The 17,880-nt window shown below is 43.8% G+C and overlaps 5 protein-coding genes across 5 annotated transcripts; 1 reads left to right on the forward strand and 4 right to left on the reverse strand.

Annotated features, from left to right (window-relative positions):
* Positions 1-1,233: 1,233 nt before the first annotated feature.
* On the reverse strand, positions 1,234-3,046 carry Bfra_000619 (putative ydg sra domain-containing protein; the record flags this gene model as incomplete). Its single annotated transcript, XM_037331064.1, has 5 exons — positions 1,234-1,682; positions 1,743-2,239; positions 2,317-2,696; positions 2,751-2,828; positions 2,987-3,046. 5 exons carry the CDS (start codon positions 3,044-3,046, stop codon positions 1,234-1,236), a joined length of 1,464 nt encoding a protein of 487 aa, XP_037197397.1.
* A 1,181-nt stretch (positions 3,047-4,227) lies between these two features.
* Positions 4,228-4,782, forward strand: Bfra_000620 (uncharacterized protein; the record flags this gene model as incomplete). Its single annotated transcript, XM_037331065.1, has 2 exons — positions 4,228-4,332; positions 4,558-4,782. Coding segments are annotated over 2 exons (330 nt in total), but the record flags the coding sequence as incomplete, so codon positions are not given.
* Positions 4,783-6,786: 2,004 nt separating this feature from the next.
* On the reverse strand, positions 6,787-7,428 carry Bfra_000621 (uncharacterized protein; the record flags this gene model as incomplete). Its single annotated transcript, XM_037331066.1, has 2 exons — positions 6,787-7,046; positions 7,191-7,428. 2 exons carry the CDS (start codon positions 7,426-7,428, stop codon positions 6,787-6,789), a joined length of 498 nt encoding a protein of 165 aa, XP_037197399.1.
* Positions 7,429-8,568: 1,140 nt separating this feature from the next.
* On the reverse strand, positions 8,569-12,205 carry Bfra_000622 (putative nitrite reductase protein; the record flags this gene model as incomplete). The annotated part of the gene is made up of 4 exons (XM_037331067.1): positions 8,569-9,631; positions 9,712-11,714; positions 11,771-11,921; positions 12,042-12,205. The coding sequence occupies 4 exons, from the start codon at positions 12,203-12,205 to the stop codon at positions 8,569-8,571; spliced, it is 3,381 nt and encodes a 1,126-aa protein (XP_037197400.1).
* A 1,502-nt stretch (positions 12,206-13,707) lies between these two features.
* Positions 13,708-16,555, reverse strand: Bfra_000623 (putative sterol regulatory element binding protein sre1 protein; the record flags this gene model as incomplete). Its single annotated transcript, XM_037331068.1, has 2 exons — positions 13,708-15,720; positions 15,890-16,555. 2 exons carry the CDS (start codon positions 16,553-16,555, stop codon positions 13,708-13,710), a joined length of 2,679 nt encoding a protein of 892 aa, XP_037197401.1.
* Between the last annotated feature and the right edge of the window lie 1,325 nt (positions 16,556-17,880).

Here is a 17,880-nt window from a genome sequence, read left to right on the forward strand (position 1 = left end):
AGCCACCGTTCTGGTTCAAACCGAGATAGATCGTCTGAAGACCAGTTGCCAGTCCACTTGTCCTTAGATGCATTGCTGGTATTCTTCTCTCCATTACTCAGATCATTCGTGCTTCGATGAGTATAAGTTCGTCCACGGGTCTGTTGCAATAAAGTAGCTTCAATTCACGTGTACTTTATGTTTTGTGTGACTGACGAGAAGAAAAACAGTAGTTCCCTTGGGAATATGGTGGTCCATCAGGTTAACACCCTGCGTGGTGGTGCGCACCAGAGCTGGAGTAGAGCCTACACATCGAAGCATCTCCTCACAAACGGCATCTAGATGTGGTGTTGATGCCGTTGCAATCTCTTCTGCACTATGAACTGTTGCGGCTTCAGCTACTTCTGAAAATATTGACCTAAGCTCCGCTCGAAGCCTTTGTTGTATATCCTGATGAGCTGTAAGGATCTTCAAGCCCCAGATTGTCAAGGAGTGACCACTTGACAGGGTTTATATAGTACAACCATTGTTCCAGAATTATCCAGAACGCTCCACACTTTTATAGATTAGTAGTAAAGTGATTGATCCCTGATATACGTACCTATCTATATATATAAGCGATGATATTACGATTGAGTGCGATCCGTAACATTTAGATAAGTAAGAACGGCTCTATTATTATAGTGATTGTATGATATAGGAATATTATCTCAGAAAAAATAAACTTCTAAAAGTCATTTAAAGAGTATATTAAATCGATCTCAGATAATAGTTTAAAATAACGATCTTTTCACGTTCATCTCAAGGTATCATAGCACGTGATAAACACGTGAGATTAATTCACGTTCCATCTCATATACGCATTACGTAAATGAGATAGTGACATATGTAGATTCCCCTTCGTATGAAGGGGGCAGATAGAATAACTATAACTTTTAACCTTGTATGATTTGTATATACACTTTGCGAAGTCTGTCTAACACAAAGAGATATACATCATGAGAATTTCGGAGGATTTCGAAGGATTTAGAAGCAAAAATATACATTTGATTGCTATTTCCTATTGCTACGCTATACCAGGTATCATATAATTCTAAAAACCATAGGATTTTCATCTCCTATACCCCCGGCATTATTTCCTGGTATAAAACGTCCATTCATTCCTATTATCAAAGTAATGTGTATCTGGTATCTCTCTCTCACAAGCAAAAACTCCTCAAAAACTCCCTGTCGACCAAGCTTAGCAAGTACCTCTCAATAACCCTCCTTGACCTTCTCAAACAGACCAACTTCCTCCTTAGTAGGTCTACTAATGTTGATAGGAACCTGATCACTTCCATCAACCCGGCGCAGTCTCTTTAGTGTGAATCTCCAATACTTTCCTCCCTTTCCGTTAGTTCCAACTTTGCCCTCGATGACCCTATAGAGCCCATCGTATCGGATACCCATAGCTGGCCCATTTTTCCACGCACAGCCGGCAGTTCTCAAAACACGAACTGGATTCTTGGTCACTATTGATCGTTTCAAGACTATGACACCGTGCTTTGTCGATTCAGGTTCTTTTGCCGTGGAATCTATGGCTCCAGGGGCAGAATATTCGATAGTATCACCCTCATCCACGTCGAATCCTTCATAGTGTTTGGAAATTATGATACTATAAGCTCCTTCCTCTACATCTCCGACGATTCCAGCTTGTGGAGCGCCTAGAGTAAAAGATTAGTCTGTGTTCGTGGTAACTGGCGATGCTGTATAAATAAACTTACCATGAGCACCATCTCGAAGCGCAGCTATTTGTCTGGCCCAACAATCCCCGACAGTAAGACCGTTGTGACCATATATCTTACAATCTTTAGCCTTGAAATCTTTTCTGATAGACAAGTTGAGAAGACAGCCACGCATTATACCGCTATCTCCCCAGATAAGATGATTGGAAGGCGGTAACTGAACGGGGGCTACAGGGCCAGAGGTCGAATTTCTAAGAGCCGAGTTGTCTTCGGAGGTCGAATTATCCCTAGGTTTTTTCGAAGAGATAGGAGACTCGTCGACTGACTTTCGCTTCTTGTTTTTATTTGCATTAGCAGATTGTGGGTCGACAGCCAATGGTGCTGCTGGTAGAGGTGGAGGTGGCGGGGGAGCTTCGAAACCATTTTGAGCCTCAATTCTATCGATCAGGGCTTTTGCAATGCTGGAGTATTCTTTGGGGCACTTGAACAATGGATTGGCAAAGAGTTCGAGGACGTCCTTGAGTTTGAGAGGCTTGCTATGATGGTGATTAGCTACTTTATCGTTGTGGATACTACAAAAACAGCAGAAGTAACCAAAAGAATGGCCCCGTACCTGAACTTTGGTTCTACCGGATCGATGCGTGAGATAACACAAAGAAAGATCTTGACTTTTCGCCAGTTCTCAAGATTTGGCTGATGACCATTCTTGGAAGAAACAGCTGCCGTTATGACAGTACCTTTTATCTCCTGGAGTGTTCTAAAGGCAGACGTAGGTTCAGTATTGATATCTGAGACGTTAAATCCAGGTCCCATATTAATATCCAACAGCTTTTTGATGGCATCTTTATGGTCGAACTGAGGCTCAATCGATAAGATGTCAATATTGTCATTATCTTTAATATCCGGCTCCTCTTTTATAGAAACTTCGGTATTTTCGGAAACAGGAGATAATTGAGTATCTGACAGCGGTTCAGATTTTATTCGCAATTGCTCCTAGGTGAAAGTTAGTTCCCAATATTAGGTTTCTCAAGTAGATATAAAACTTACAATTGTGGAGTCAATCTGGTCAGGAGAGGTAGCAGAAAGAGGAAGCTCCGGCAGAGGTTCTTTCTTAACTCGTGATTGCTTTTGAAATAAACAGTTAGCTTTCAATTCCAGAATTCTTGAGAAAGCTCTTGAATAAAAGTTACAGGACAAAGATCAAGTTATAAAACTATAATCCTTTCGAAAATATAACTATGCCATGTATGATAGTGCCCATAATTGATGGATTGAAGACTTACAAGAGCAGATGCCCCACTAAGTGAAGCTACCCCTCCATTCTCCATACCCAGGGAACCCATGGTAAAGAGAAGGAAAGTTTGATAGTAATTGGAAGTAACGACCAGCTGAATGAAGCAAAGAAATTGTTATTTTTATAGGAAAACCAGTATAAAAGGAAGTGATATCTGTTGATACATCTATTTTGTTGTTGTGTTGAAGTGGAGGAAGAAGGTTGTAGAAATATCTAGGCTTGGGCCAGGTCCTTAATTTATAACTAACTCTTAAAGACGAACGCGGCAAATACTTACTCCACGCTACTGATTGGATAAAATCGAAAGGTATAGATGATTGACCTCACGAAGAGTGAGTAGGTAGGTAGTGATTACTACGATAAAATGTCTCTCGATTATTTAAAAAGGGTTTAAAGATATATTTTAATTGTAAATAGATATAGACGCGTAAAAGATACGATCTGCTACTTGTTACATAAAGCTTTCTCTCTTACTAGTAGATAATAAAGAATCTCTACTAAAAGTAATAGTAAACGAGGAAGGACTTCTAATAGGAAGGAACCCTTGTCGACGCCCAACCTGCGAAACAGCGGATATTTAGATAATTATGAGACATGTACGATAAAGAACTTCGTAATACGTATATACGTCTCATAAAAATGGTTGGCTGGAAGGTTAGAAGGATCTAGTTTATAGAATTGGTCATTCTATAGTTTTAAGGAATGTGAAAATTAGTTGTTTAAAAAAAGATCTTTATTTGGATTAAGTTGACAACATTCGAGCTCACTGGTGCTTGGGTCACCGGGGAGTGAAGTGGTGGTGGGGTGGCTTCCAACCCCATGATACCCTCAACTCTACACAAATATTGCAACAAGTTCCAAACCACACAGGTAAGAATCAATTGTAAATCAGTTGTGAAGCGACTTTCACTACATCTAAGTCCTGGATTCGATACCAATTTGCTCAACAATACAGCCAGGTACTTAATTGTTGATTGACACAGAATACTGGTCAAAAACTATTTTCTCAAGGACTGACTACAATCATGGATGAATTCAATAATTCTATCTTAGAGATGAAAGGGGTTTACTTCTCTGCCGCCTGAAACATACATAAGATGAGTCTGTCTTTCTGTCGTTGCTATATTCTTTTTTATATCTTTTTGCCATAGAAGTGCTGACCAGTAGTGTGCCATAGATCATAGAGTTACCCCGCTACACCAGCTCTCTCTCATTTCACGTTCTACAGTCTGCAGTCAACCATCCGTCACTATTATAATTCAATACAATGGAGGACTACGCGCACCAAGAATCACTGAGCATGTGAAAAGAACTGTGACTCAGTCTTGTCAGCAAGTACGTGGGTGGTCATGTCATGGACCGACGTAGAGGGTTGTCGATATGAACGGGGATTTCCCAGACAGGGAGCATAAAACATGGAACAAACACATCACTGATGGGAAGCCAAAGTTGGTGGAGATACCATTCAATCTGCAAGACTAAACAAATGATACAATGGAGACAATTGGGAGACCACTGGGAAGGAACACACAAACACACAAATCTGGCGATTTCAGGTAGTGTAGTGGAAGCAATGTGCGCAAAGTTGCCATATCTGCTATTGAACAAGAGCTCTCAAGCCAGTTCAACATCATGGAAACAAGCATGGAGAGAACCCACTGGAAGATAAAATACAACTCCAATTATCCAATTATCCACAACCAACATCAAGCTCAAACAACAACACCAAAGAAAACACACAATCGAAACGAACAAGGAACAATTGATGGGAATTACGCAGATTGAACAAGCAAGGCAACATGAGAAAGTTCAAGCTTGGGTTTCGATAAGAGATTATATCAAAAATTGACACTAAATTGTGCTTAGTTCGACCCGAAGTTCACCCAGAGAAAGTTCAGTCACATGCAATCCAACCAAAAACAAGGACAATGATAGCATTACCATTGAAGCATTGGGTTTGGAATTCTGGGAATAACAAAAATTCTGGGAACGTTGTTAATCAGAGACGATGGCCAAAAAAATCTGTTTCAGACTATAATATGTGGATGCTACGAATTATTCCAAAAGAAACAGGTTTTCATCAGTCAAGCTGATATGCTCAGATTATGAGTTCCTGATCAAGACTTAGTTGATGCTGTGATGGAAAGGGGGTGAAGAGATCATGTCTTGTCTTTCAATATGCTACAGGTGTTAAGAGTTCAAAAGAATGAAGTCCAGAGGGTTGTAATCTAAGGGGAGAAATCTACAGCCTGAGTTTGCGAATTTGAGGATATCAAAAGAGCGAAGTGAGTGAAAGAACAAAATCCGGATCTAGATCTGAGGAGCATCTATGACAGGAGCTCTATATGATCATTCACAACTCAAGAACGGTCCCAAAATTCACGGGCAGAAAGTCGCATTTGTAGTCGTTCTTAGCGATAGCTCATAGTGAGTACCCAGGTAGATTTCTCCTACTCCTCTCCAATGCACCGTCATACCAGAAGCAATGTCCGAATTGTCAATATGGTTCTCAACTATCTTAAGTAGCATGGACTCCCGAAGCCAGGTACCAAGCAAATATTCATCACCGGATCTCAAAGCACACTCAATAATCTCAGCCCCCTTGCCCTCTCCTTTCACCCAGCGATCCGTCGGAAATCTGACAAGTGCGTAGCCCTATAGATGGGGAATGAGAGCATCCACATCTTCATTCTATCACAACTTACAAGAAAATGCAAAATACCATCCAAGATGCAAGATCTCGACAGGTATGCAGAATGCTACACTTAACTATGCTTTAGTACCTTTCCCTTCTTTCAAGTATCCAGGTACCGCGGCCATTTCACCCAAAAACGGCAATTTCCTACCTGATAGACGAAGATTTAGCAGTTGAAATCGGCTCGGTTGGCTACTGTTACATAAAATGCTACTCCAGACTTATGACCACATCTAATCCCTCTTTTCGATTTTCCCCCTTGCAATCTTCCTTTCAGACATACCTCCTGCAGCGGCATGGAAGTTTTGTGTAGGTATAATTATCCAAAATTCACGTATGGCGAGAGCCAAGAATGAGAGAATTGGTATCTAGATCGTGGGAGGTGGTGTGTAGTAGGCATGTAACAGATACTCCACCTTCTCTATTCCAGATGTGACGACACAGACGCCGAATCTTTCGAACTGTGTAGAGACAAATCAACTCCATACAACACCATCAACCAACCTCGAAAATCCAACCTCCCTCCCATCCTTTCTCTATTTCGAGCCAGCAAAAATCTTATACATATGATTCATGCACACCTCAAACTACAAAAAAACAACTTCAAAGCCGTCTCAATTCTCTTCTCTATTCAAATTTCATAAATGATAAATGATAATCATACTGTATACATTATCATCCTCTCCCCCAAAACAAAAATCCCAACTCCAAAATCTCGCTAACTCAACCCAAACTCCTTGCTCCTTACTCCTTGCTTGTGACATTTTGAAGAAAAAGGGGGAAGAAAAGAGGTAAGTGAATCCTTTCAGCTGATTCCTTTCTCTTTCCACCAATTGGGGAGTAGATTTCCATCCCAGGGTAAATGTAAGTTCTTCGAACTCTTTTGGTTCGGGAACCATGTCATCGACTCGACCTCTCTCTCGCTGTTAATCAAGCATCTTGAATTTCTGCTTCCTCCTTCGTTCTTTCGTTCGCCTCCTTAAAACACCATTCCTCACACCCTGCAAATTCACCTTACTCTAATACCAAAGAAAGTACCATCCCCATTCACAACTCACCCATTACTCTGCTACCTTTCCCTCTCCCTCTCCCCCTCACCCCGGAAACGCAGCCGGCGGTCTGGGCGGCGTCATAAGAAGTCCATTCCCATTCCCATTTCCATTTCCATTCGTACCCCCATTCGCGTTCCCACTGCCATTCCCATTCCCATTCCCATTCCCACCTCTCTGCGAAGGCGCCATAAACGAAATCTGTCTTGCCCTCGCCGGTTTCGCAGGCATCGCTATCACCTTCGCAAACGCCTCCATGCTTGCTTCGTGATCTCGTAGTCTCCTTTCGTGTTTTCTCATGAATTCTAGGGGTGGTTTTGTGTCAGTTTTTATATTCCTTGATTGCAAACTTAGTCCTCTGATTTCGTATTCCGATTCCCTCACGTGATCCTTCCCCCTTCCTCCTCCTCACCCCGAAACCTCGAGATGAATCAACAAATAAAACACACCTTCATGTTTCCTGACCTCTTCCTGATGAATCCTCATCTCCTCCGCATGTTTCAACGCTTCCGTCTCATAATACTGTTCCATCTCATACTGTTCCTGGGCAATCCGATCCGCCTCGGCCTGGATGCGCATCTGGGCTTCCATCATGCGGTCCTGCGCCGCGCTCATTTCGTCGAGTTCGCGCGCGCGCTGTTCGGCCTGTCGCTCATATTCGACGATGCGTGGGGGTTTTTGAGACATGGTGGTGAGGGTGTGGAGCGTGAGAGAGGGGTGGTTGTGGCTAGATGGTAGGTGTGCTGATTGAAGACGTGGGTGTGAGGATGAGAGGGGTGCATGTGTGAATTGATAGATTTTCTGTTCACTCAATCAATCGAGTTCAATTTTCAGCAATAGAGCGAGGAGAGATAGATAGGTATCCAAGATACGTATATAGATAAGTAAGTAAGTCGGTAGACAGACCAGACAGACAGACAGACCGGTATAAATCCCAACGAATCAAGAAATTCCTAAATCCGCCCCCCCCTCCCTCTCTCCAAAAATCAAAACAAATTAAGATTAAGTTTTGACAAAAACCTCGCCATCCACGTTTCGACACCCATCCGCATTGTCATATCCTCCTCACCATCCCTAATATTTCACCCATTATACACCATACCCATCTCCAATCTCCATCTCCATCAAACCCACACCATCAGACGTTCCTGCGGTTTCATTTTCCAACTTTCCGTACCGTACCGTATCCAGTTGCCGCGCTGCAAACCTGTAACAGTTGGGTTTGAGACAAGTCGTGTGTCAAAATCGTGGGTGCTTGGGCGTCTTGCAATTCCTTGCTCAGGCGAATTATTTAGTTCATCGTCGATGTTTTAGTCTCTGGTCTGTGATCTCCACTCTTTCTTGGCATTTCTGAAGCGATAGAATAATTATAAAGAGATGTTTGTTTGTATGTGTGCGCATGGGGAAATTGTTTCGTTTGGAACATTGGGTATGAGTTCTCTGGGCCTTGGGTTTGTTACGAGAGTTATAGATCGGATTTTTTTCTCAGCATGATGGGTTCGGATTTTCGATCTTCGGATATCAAGGTAAGAAGAATGAGAAGGTTGAGACGGGATTTGTTTCTGGCTCGTCCCGTGAATCATGGCGGATATATATGCTCGGTAGATACGTACGACGGGTTCATCCTAACTTTTGTGTGATGGAGATATTTGAATACTTTTCGTAATGGAAAGTTATATATTCAATTGTGTAAAAAGCACAAGATACAAGGAAGTAAATCAATATACAATAAATTGGCAATTGCTCAAACGCCTACCTTAATTTTGGTTCCAATTCCAGTACCAATTCCATGTTACTACACTCAACCCCAATCTTCCCCCAATCAAATTACCAATCAATGCCACCTCCCTCTCCCCCAACTCTCACTTCCCTTCGCTTTTCCGCCGGCTTTCTCCCCTTCATCCTCCCTCCATCCATCGCAAACCCAATCTTCTCATCTAACTTTTTAAACTGTCTTTCGCCGGCCTCCCCTTCTCTAACTTTCCACCTCTCCATTCCCAACACTCCATCCAACTCATAAACCGGCGGTAACTTCAAATACACCCATCCATCCTCTCTCTCCTCCGCCTCAAAAATCGCTATACTAACTTCCTCGTCATTCTTGCACCTTCCCTTATCCTCTCCATTCAAATTAAAATTCCTCTTATGATTCGGACACGAGATCCAAAGATTCTTCTCCTCTTTCCCATCACTCCCAGTAATAGGAACCGAACCATGACCCGAATCTCCAATCAACCCATCACTCAACACAAACGCCCTCTTATGCGGACACATCTGCTGACTAGCCAACCACCTCCCCTGCACTCTCCAAACCGCCAACTGCGTATCCCCCCTCTTCACACTCGCCGAAATCCCACTGGGCGCCTCATCCGCGCCCTTGAAATGATCTTTCTTAATCACCCTCTCCCAATTCAAACTCGTCCACTTCACATTCCGGAAATCCGTCTTCGCACTCTCCTTTGTCCAATCCACCGGTCGCGTTTGTCCCCGCTCAACCTGTACATCCATAGTTTCCACCCGATCATCACAATTGTCAAACTGATTAAATCTTTCTCTCATTTCCTCATCCTCAATCGCAGATTTCCATTCGTCGAAGAAACTCCCCACTAGTTCCTCCATCTGCGCTTCTAGACTCGCACAAATACCTAGCTTATCTTCTAAAATAACTTCGCGAAGATATTTGATCCCGCCGGGAAGAGCTTCTAGCCATCGAGCTGTACGTTGCAACTTATCGGCTGTGCGGATGTAGAAGATGAGGTAGCGGTCCAGAATCGAGATAACCGTGTCTGGGGGGACATCTTTGGCCAGGAGTTCGCTGTGGCGGGGTGTAGCGCCACCATTTCCTCCAACAAAGATATTGAAGCCTTTTTCTGTGGCTATAAGTCCGAAACTAATGATAGCCGATTAGTATTGGTATTCAAGAAATAAACAAGAAGAAAAGCCATCAAAACCAAAAAAAGAGGAACCTACTCTTTATTCTGCGCCTCAGCACACTCCCTCACACATCCACTTACACCCCCCTTAATTTTATGCGGCGATCGAATGCTCTTATACCTCTCCTCCAATCTCACCGCCATCCCCACCGAATCTCCAATACCATATCGACACCAAGTCGTTCCCACGCAACTTTTCACCGTCCGCAAACTCTTCGCATACGCATGACCAGACTCCATACCTCCTTCTACCAATTCCTTCCAGATCGCCAGCAGATCTTGTTTCTTCGCTCCAAACATATCGATTCTCTGACCACCGGTAATCTTAGTGTAGAGATTATATTTCTTCGCCACCTTTCCTATAAGGATCAATTTGTCCGGCGTGATTTCTCCCGCAGATACTCGTGGTACTACGGAGAACGTACCATTGCGTTGGATATTCGCCAAGAAACGATCGTTAGTCTCTTGAAGCCCATGCAGCGGACGCGAAATAACATGTTTGTTGTAGAGCGAGCTGAATATCGATCCGATGGAAGGTTTGCACGCTTCGCACCCCTGGCTCTCGGGATCATTTCCCGCTTCTCGCATTACCTCTGCGAGGGTCTTTAAACCCTTGACGGAAATAATGTTGTACAGATCTGCGCGTGAGTAGTTGAAATGAGGACAGATGTGATTTTTGACTTCCTGACCCATAGATTTCATAGTGCTGTTGAAGATGCTGGTTACCAGGGGCATGCAGCCACCACACCCTGTTCCGGCTTTGGTGCATGATTTGACGTCTCCGATGCTTTTGCATGTGCCTTGCTTGACCGAATGAACAACGTCTCCTTTGCTGACGTTGTGACATGAACATATCTGAGTGTCGTCGTCCAAGTCGTCTCCACCTTCATCCCCCTCCTTGCTGGCTCCGAGGATAAATTGACTAGGTGGTACATCTAGCATTTTTTGATTCTTCACCATAGGTACCAGTTTGACATAGTCTTTCGTGTCTCCAATCATCATACCACCTAAGAGGTACTTCCCATCCATGGTGAACAAATATTTCTTGTAAACAGCTTGGAAAGGGTCTTTGTACGTAAGTGCCTTGACCGGAGACGGCCGTGGTTCAGTCGTCACCTGCATCGCAGAATCCGAAGAATCTTTATCCTTCTTCGCCGCCCTGACCGGTAGATTCTTAGGCCCATCTCTGTCCGCGAAAAAATCCCCAAAACTCGCAACCTCCACCCCCAACAACTTCAACTTCGTACTGAGATCGGGTCGCTTAAATTTCCGATACGCATGTATCTTTGCCTGTGTCAAGTTGAAAGACAACACATCTGCCATCTCGATTCCCGGCGCAATCAATCCGAACGTTTGATTTTCCCAACTCGCACACTCGCCAATCGCGTAGACGTCTTTGGCACTCGTACTCAAATCATCTCCGACGACGATCCCTCCGCCGCGCTCCGCGCATTTAATGCCTGCTTGACGCGCAAGTTCATCTCGAGCCCTGATCCCGATGGCAAAACAGATCGTCGAGCATTCCATCTCTTCTCCATCTTCAAACACCACACCCTTGACCTCATTCTCCTCCGTCACCTCGATCTTCCCAACTCGTTTGGACAACATGACATCCAAACCCAATCCTCTCACCTGTTCCACCACCAAGCCTCCAGCATCAGAATCAAGCTGCCGACTCAACACCCACTTATTCCGCTCAATCAAATGTACTTTCTTATAATTCTCCAGATCCATCATAGCTTTTGCAGCTTCGAGACCCAAGAGTCCTCCCCCCACTACGAGACCATGTGTATCCTTTTTCTGCTCCGAGAAGCGGATCAGATTTTCCAAATCCTCTATATTTCGATACACGAAAACACCCTTCGCATCATGCCCGGGTGTTTGCGTCGGTACAAGGGCATCGGATCCCGTCGCCAAAACAAGAATATCATACGCGACCGTCTCACCCGACGCACACGTAACTTTTTTGCTAGAATGACAAATCTCGACAACCTTGGTATTGATATGATAATTGAGGGATCCAGCCGGAACATCCGCATACTATTGAATACATTAACTCACAGAATCCTGTGCAGGAAGCAAAAAGTAAAACGTACCCATGTCTTCGGATTCAGGTACAAATTCTCCACAATCCGATGTTGAAAAAAACTCGTCAGACCAACTCGATTATATGCGAGATGTGATTCTTCGCCTATAACTACGATATCGTATTCTCTCTTTTTCGCATCCAATTTCATCAATTTCTCTCTAGTCACGCATTAGCATAGCTCCCAAATTCCAACTTTATCCAATCAAGCTATGAATCAACCTCAACGAGGAAACCCTCCATATCCAGTATGCACTATGGCATGAATATTCGACGAAAACTCACATAAAAGCAATCCCCACCATCCCCAACCCAACAACCACCACTTTCTTTCTCTCCGCCCCTGATTCTCATTCCCAGGTGCACTCACCCCATCCAGAGCCCCATCCCCACTCCTCAAATTTTCCACCACCTCAACCGGAACCTGCGATTGCAACTTCGACATGTCGATATTCCTGCTCCAGGAAATAAGGAAACTTTATAATTTCCCAACCCGTAGGGTATTTCCGTATGCCGACCAAAAGACACGGAGGAGAAGTTCACTGTACGTTTATTTCCCGATCGAGTCTCAATACACGTAGGTATGTATATAAGTGTGTTTGATATAATTTTTGCCCAGTAATAAACTGTTCACTTGAGTTCAATGAAAGAACAAGAGAAAAAGAAATATATATATATATATATATATATATATTCCCACGAAGAATATCAAAATTCACACAAAACAAGAGATCAGCAGTAAAGGAAAGGAAAGGAAAGGAAAGTACACAGTATATAGATATATACATACATCCATCCATCCATACATACACACACACTTATCTCCAAGCCCGCCACAATCTCTCTATCAAGCCCAAGAAAGCATCAAAAGATACCGAGAAAAAATGACATACATATCAAACCCAAACCCAAGACCACACAAATCCATTCAAATCAAATCATCCTTACCTCACTCACCCACCCACTCACTCGCCCAACCAAGCCATCCCCTCAATCCAATCTATCGATAACCAACTCCCCCCTCAGAAGTCCTCCTCGGAAACCCTTCAACTTCCCATATCCCCCCAGTTCCCACAACCCCATATCCCACCCACCCGCATCCACCAATCAGACCCCCTCAAAAACAAACCCAACTCTCCAAATCGATCATGACATTTCCTCGGTCAACCATCCATTCATCCCATCTGCTATTATCAATCATATAGAAAGAGAAAGCACAGATATACACCCGCCCACCTACCTAGTACTAACCAACTAACCCAGTACCACAAATAGTTCCTGATAAGAAAAGTGTTTGAGCATCCCGTGGAGTGGGGCAGATGATAGCAGATAAGAAGTTTCCCGTCCTAACCTTAACTCTGATTGGTCAATTGGCGATGCCGTTCAACATTTCCATTCTCTGCCGGAGAAGGAACGGAAATGCTACTTGCTAATTGCTTTCTGATAATTTATTTCTGGAGAATTTTTAGTCAGTGGTTTGGGTGTTAGTCTAGACTGGGCAGTGATAATGTGGGTAAATGGAGAGGGACGTCGAATAGCTGTACGAGAGTACTTGTGCTATGGGTATTGGAGCAAAGATTGTTCTACCTAGGTATCTGAGAGAAGATGGAAGAAATAGAAGGGCAAATCATTAGATAAATAATTGTATTAAGAGTCTGTTAAGAGAAGTAGATTTTTTATTGAAGCAGAGCGTATGCATTTAACCACAAACCAAAGCAGCGCAACGCAGTGCTCTATGATACTATCGCATCTAGATCAAACCTCGAACGCCAATCAGTCCCGACATTCGCTTACCTGGTATCCATGACGATTTAATAAAGGAAAATAATAATACCCCTTGTGCCGTTCCAAATGCCAAAATTTTGTGCCGGACAAAATGTTTTGTCAGGTCTTGTCAATCCATGGTTTTGAAGAAAGTTGCAAGAAAAATAAAAATGAAAATAATCATCAGCATCCTTCACTGTCACCGTCATCACTCATGCTACCATATCCCGCATCATTTTCCATGCCAACAACTTGTGCAGTAATGGTTAAGCATTTCTCCACCATTTCTCTCTTCAATTCGGTCTCCAAACCACTCTTCTCACCATCTGTGCCACCAATCCAAATTCTGAGGTTGCCAGCAAATTTCTCCAACGAAGTAGCACAGGTCGAGGCAATCAAAGTATGTTCATGCATCTTTTCAACGAGCTTGTACATTGCCGTGAAACCAAGTAAAGTCAGGTTGACCGGAACGATAGAGTCGATGATTTTTGGCGCATTCTCAGGATTAGCTGGCATAGGAAATCGTTCCAAATAAGCCAGGGCCATTGCGCAATGGATGGAAGTTCGAATGTCTGGTAAATTGGCAACAGATATTTTGATGTTAACATTTGATGATACGGGCATCTTTTGTTGTCCTGCACCGACTGCCTTGAGAGCCATAGCGATACTTTGTCCACGTTTTTCCTTGACGAGAACGGCACGAGCAACGAGAGCACGGATTTGAGCTCCAGATCCAGGAGGTGCTGTTTGGATGGCAATCTTGATATCATCGGCGATGGTTTTGTAACTTGCAGCATCTTCATCTGCTACCTCCAGACTCTTTGCCAAAGCTTTGTGGAGTGTGAGACTTGACCACCAAGCTGCGACAGCATCAAGAGGGCTCCGAACAGCAAAATCATCCACCACGCGGTCCATACCACAGTTTACCTTTGTGTTGCTGGTAGTAGGTAGATTCCATGCAAGATTATAAGCACGTTGTACAACGGCATCGACCAAGACATCATCGCACTTTTGCTCAAGAAGGGTAGCGAGGTGTTCGGGTAGCTCATCATGTTGTTCTTTGGACTGGGAAAGAACTTGCTGCATTTGTTTTGCTTCGTTCCATTTCCATCTAGCCATTTCCTGTGCACAATTTCGAATGATTTTAGATCCAGTGAATCCAACCGTGTTGAGCTCCCATAACAAAACACGAATGTGTAGTGCTTTGAGCATTAAGCGGGCTGGAGTGTCAGGAAGTGTACCAGAAGCCAACAAGGTCAATGTCAAACGGCTTTTGCTGACCTCAACATCGCCACCCGTCAGCTGTGCGTCAAGAGCGATAGTCCAGGCTTTAATTCGAGCAACTTCCTGCTCTTCCGTGGTACCAGTCAAGAAAGAATAGAGTGAAGGTCCAACAATATTGCGACAGGTGAACTTGCCAACCTTCATACACAAAGCAGCTGCCTCAAGAAAGAAATTGTGTCTTGGCACCCAGACCGTTTGAACGGCTGTGAGCCAAGCCTGTCTTCTGACTTGTATGGAAGAGGCGAGTGAAGGTGCGGCGGCTAAGTTGGCAGACTTGGAACCTTTTGCATTGGGCTTGGGGCTGAACAACGAAGGTAAGAAGATGTAGAGGAGGAGACCGAGTGCGAGAGAGTATTGAAGATAATGTATAGTCTGGCTTGCGGGCAAGTGATATCCCTGGAAGTTTACCTCCAACATGGAATGAAGACCACGGCTCAAGGACCTAAGGAAGTGAGTAGGAAGGGCCATAAGACCACGAGCACCAGGTGTTTCAGTCTCCTGCTCTGCCTCCGAGAAACCCTGCACAATCATCAGACCAGCAAGAGAGCCGACCATGAGCTTGCCAAAGTATCCTCCATTCCATGCGTTTGGACCGATTGGTTGGCGATTCTGAGTAATGTATTGCGTGGGAACAGCAAAAGTTTCTTGACTCATTTGACCATGTAATCTTCGCATATCGTCTGGTACAGGTATCATACCTTGATCGGAGGAAGGTGAAGGACCTGGTGTGTTGAAATCTTGAGCGTATTGATATGGATTCATTGGTTGTTGCATAGGACCGAAGCCCATAGATCCGGAGACGAAGAGCTTCTCGAAAGCGTTGATGCGTGTCTTCATTTGATTATTCTCATCCTGCAAACGGGAATTACGCTTCTCTAAATGTCGAATATATTCAGTAGCCTTGGAGAGGACCTATTTAGAGAAATGATTAGCATGGCTTGAAACGTAGATGTGAAGCGAAGACATTAAATAGTGGCGTGATTTTGAGACTCGCATGACATGTTGTCCAACTGATTGTCATATCCGCAGATATATCGGCTCATATTTGCATACTAGAAACATGAAATGAGAAACGACTTACTGTAGCTTTGTTCAATTTGTGAGCCGGAGTTAAACCTTGTAGTTCGTCTCGGTCATCAGCTGTCACTTCACCACGAGCGCTCTTTTGCATTATCCGCAGACTCGGTACACTGTCCCGAAGAGCCGCAATCTTGTCGTTCAAGTTGTTGCGATATCTCTTCTCAATCATATTGTGCGCCGTCGTCTTCTTGGCAGGTGGGTGGTGTCCTCCAGACTCGTCGTCGTCCTCATCGTCGACCTCTGCGGAGGATTTGCGTTTGCGACTCATGTCCTGTGATTCGGGTGAGGAAATGGAAGTGGTCTTGGAAGTGATAGAGACTGGACTGTGTTGGTTTTGGTATTGTAGGTGTGGTGGCATGGCAATATCGCGCAATTTTTCTTGTTGAGCTGCAGTAAGTCCACCGTTCGAGTTCATGCTATTGTACTTTGGACCTATATCTTGAAGGTCTTCTTGCTTCGGCATCGGGGGATCCCAATTCAACGGGGTCGAATATAGGCCGCCGTCGTAGGGCGGGGTAGTCTCGTCCCAATTTGTTGGAAACAAAGGATCGTCGTCGAGGCCGAGTGAATCTGCAAAAATGGCTGTTTGATCAAATTCATTGGAAGATTCGAGACCGGCTGATATTCCCGATAACGTCGGGTCGAAAGAAGAATTCTTAGATACCATGATTTGGCACGTCACCTCGAAAGGTGTCTTATTATACAATAGGTTATGTGGAATCTGGGGATGTGGTGAGAAATTTGAGAAAGTGGTTTGATAATTTGGAAGGTTCTGAAGATCGAATCAGATAAGACAAGGATTGAAATGTGCACCAAATGTACGAATCGAGACAAGTTTGCGAATGATTGAAATGATTGGAAGTGAATGATAGCTGGGAAGGTAGATGGTATGGAAGAAAGGGAAGAAGATTCACAGCTTCATACGCATATTTTGCTGTGAGAATGAAATTTGTTGTCAAATTTGTTAGCAATGGAGACATTGGGGGGCATTGGGGGGAATTGGGATATGTTGGATTATCGACCGATAAGCCGTGGTGGTCTGATTTTATCGTATGATGGGCCGTTCCGCAGGCATTTTGGTCGAAGAGGAAAGGAGACTAACCATATGAGGGCAAGGGCACAACAATACCTAGGGGGAATACAGATGTTGCATGAAAATCACTTGCTTTTCTTCATCGAGTGTCTGTTTGTTATTGTAATTATAATTATTATTGCGATTATTGTGATTATTGTGATTATTGTGATTATTGTGATTATTGTGATTATTGTTTCTTTGTCGTCTATTGCTTCTTCCTCGACTACGAATTCTAACTGCAATTGTTTTCTTGGATATGGCCTTGAAGCTGGACCTTGGATCTGAGACGTCGTCGACAGCTGAACAGTAGCTATACTAGCTATGTTTCGGAAGGGATCAAACACAACCAGCCCAGCGAGAACGAGGCTTTGACAGATCTAGAAACCTTCATAATATTGATTGATGACGCTCCGCGAGGCCACTGCCGTGGAGGCTTTTTCGCTTCGCTCCATGGAGAACTAAAAAGAAAAGGAGAAGAAGAAAGAAGAAGCTTAAGGAGAAGTTCAACAGGTACCGGTATATGTACGGCAAATTACAGTGGATCCGTTCCAATCGAATACACCAAGAACATATCTACCAAGGTAGGTGAGGAATTAGTCAAGGAGCTTGTTCTTGCCAAAACGCGGGGTGAGCAATTGCAAGTGACAAGTGAATATAGAATGAACCCTAATGACTCATTAGCTACGAGGTGTACTTTTTAACCTCAAGACCTCGGAAGACTGAGGTGCCCATGTTGATTATATTTCGACATCGTTAATGTGGCCTCTACCCATGTCTGGAATTTGAATACTGTTGTATCACTCATTCAGTCGATTTCAATGAAGCCAAAACGACGACATCGAGAAGCCTACCCAGTGGATTTGCAGATCTCAATTATGTAATCATCTAAAACACACCGTGATCCGGCTGAAAATGTC

This window comes from Botrytis fragariae, assembly GCF_013461495.1.
Source record: "Botrytis fragariae strain BVB16 chromosome Unknown tig00000001, whole genome shotgun sequence".
NCBI classification, from domain to species: domain Eukaryota; kingdom Fungi; phylum Ascomycota; class Leotiomycetes; order Helotiales; family Sclerotiniaceae; genus Botrytis; species Botrytis fragariae.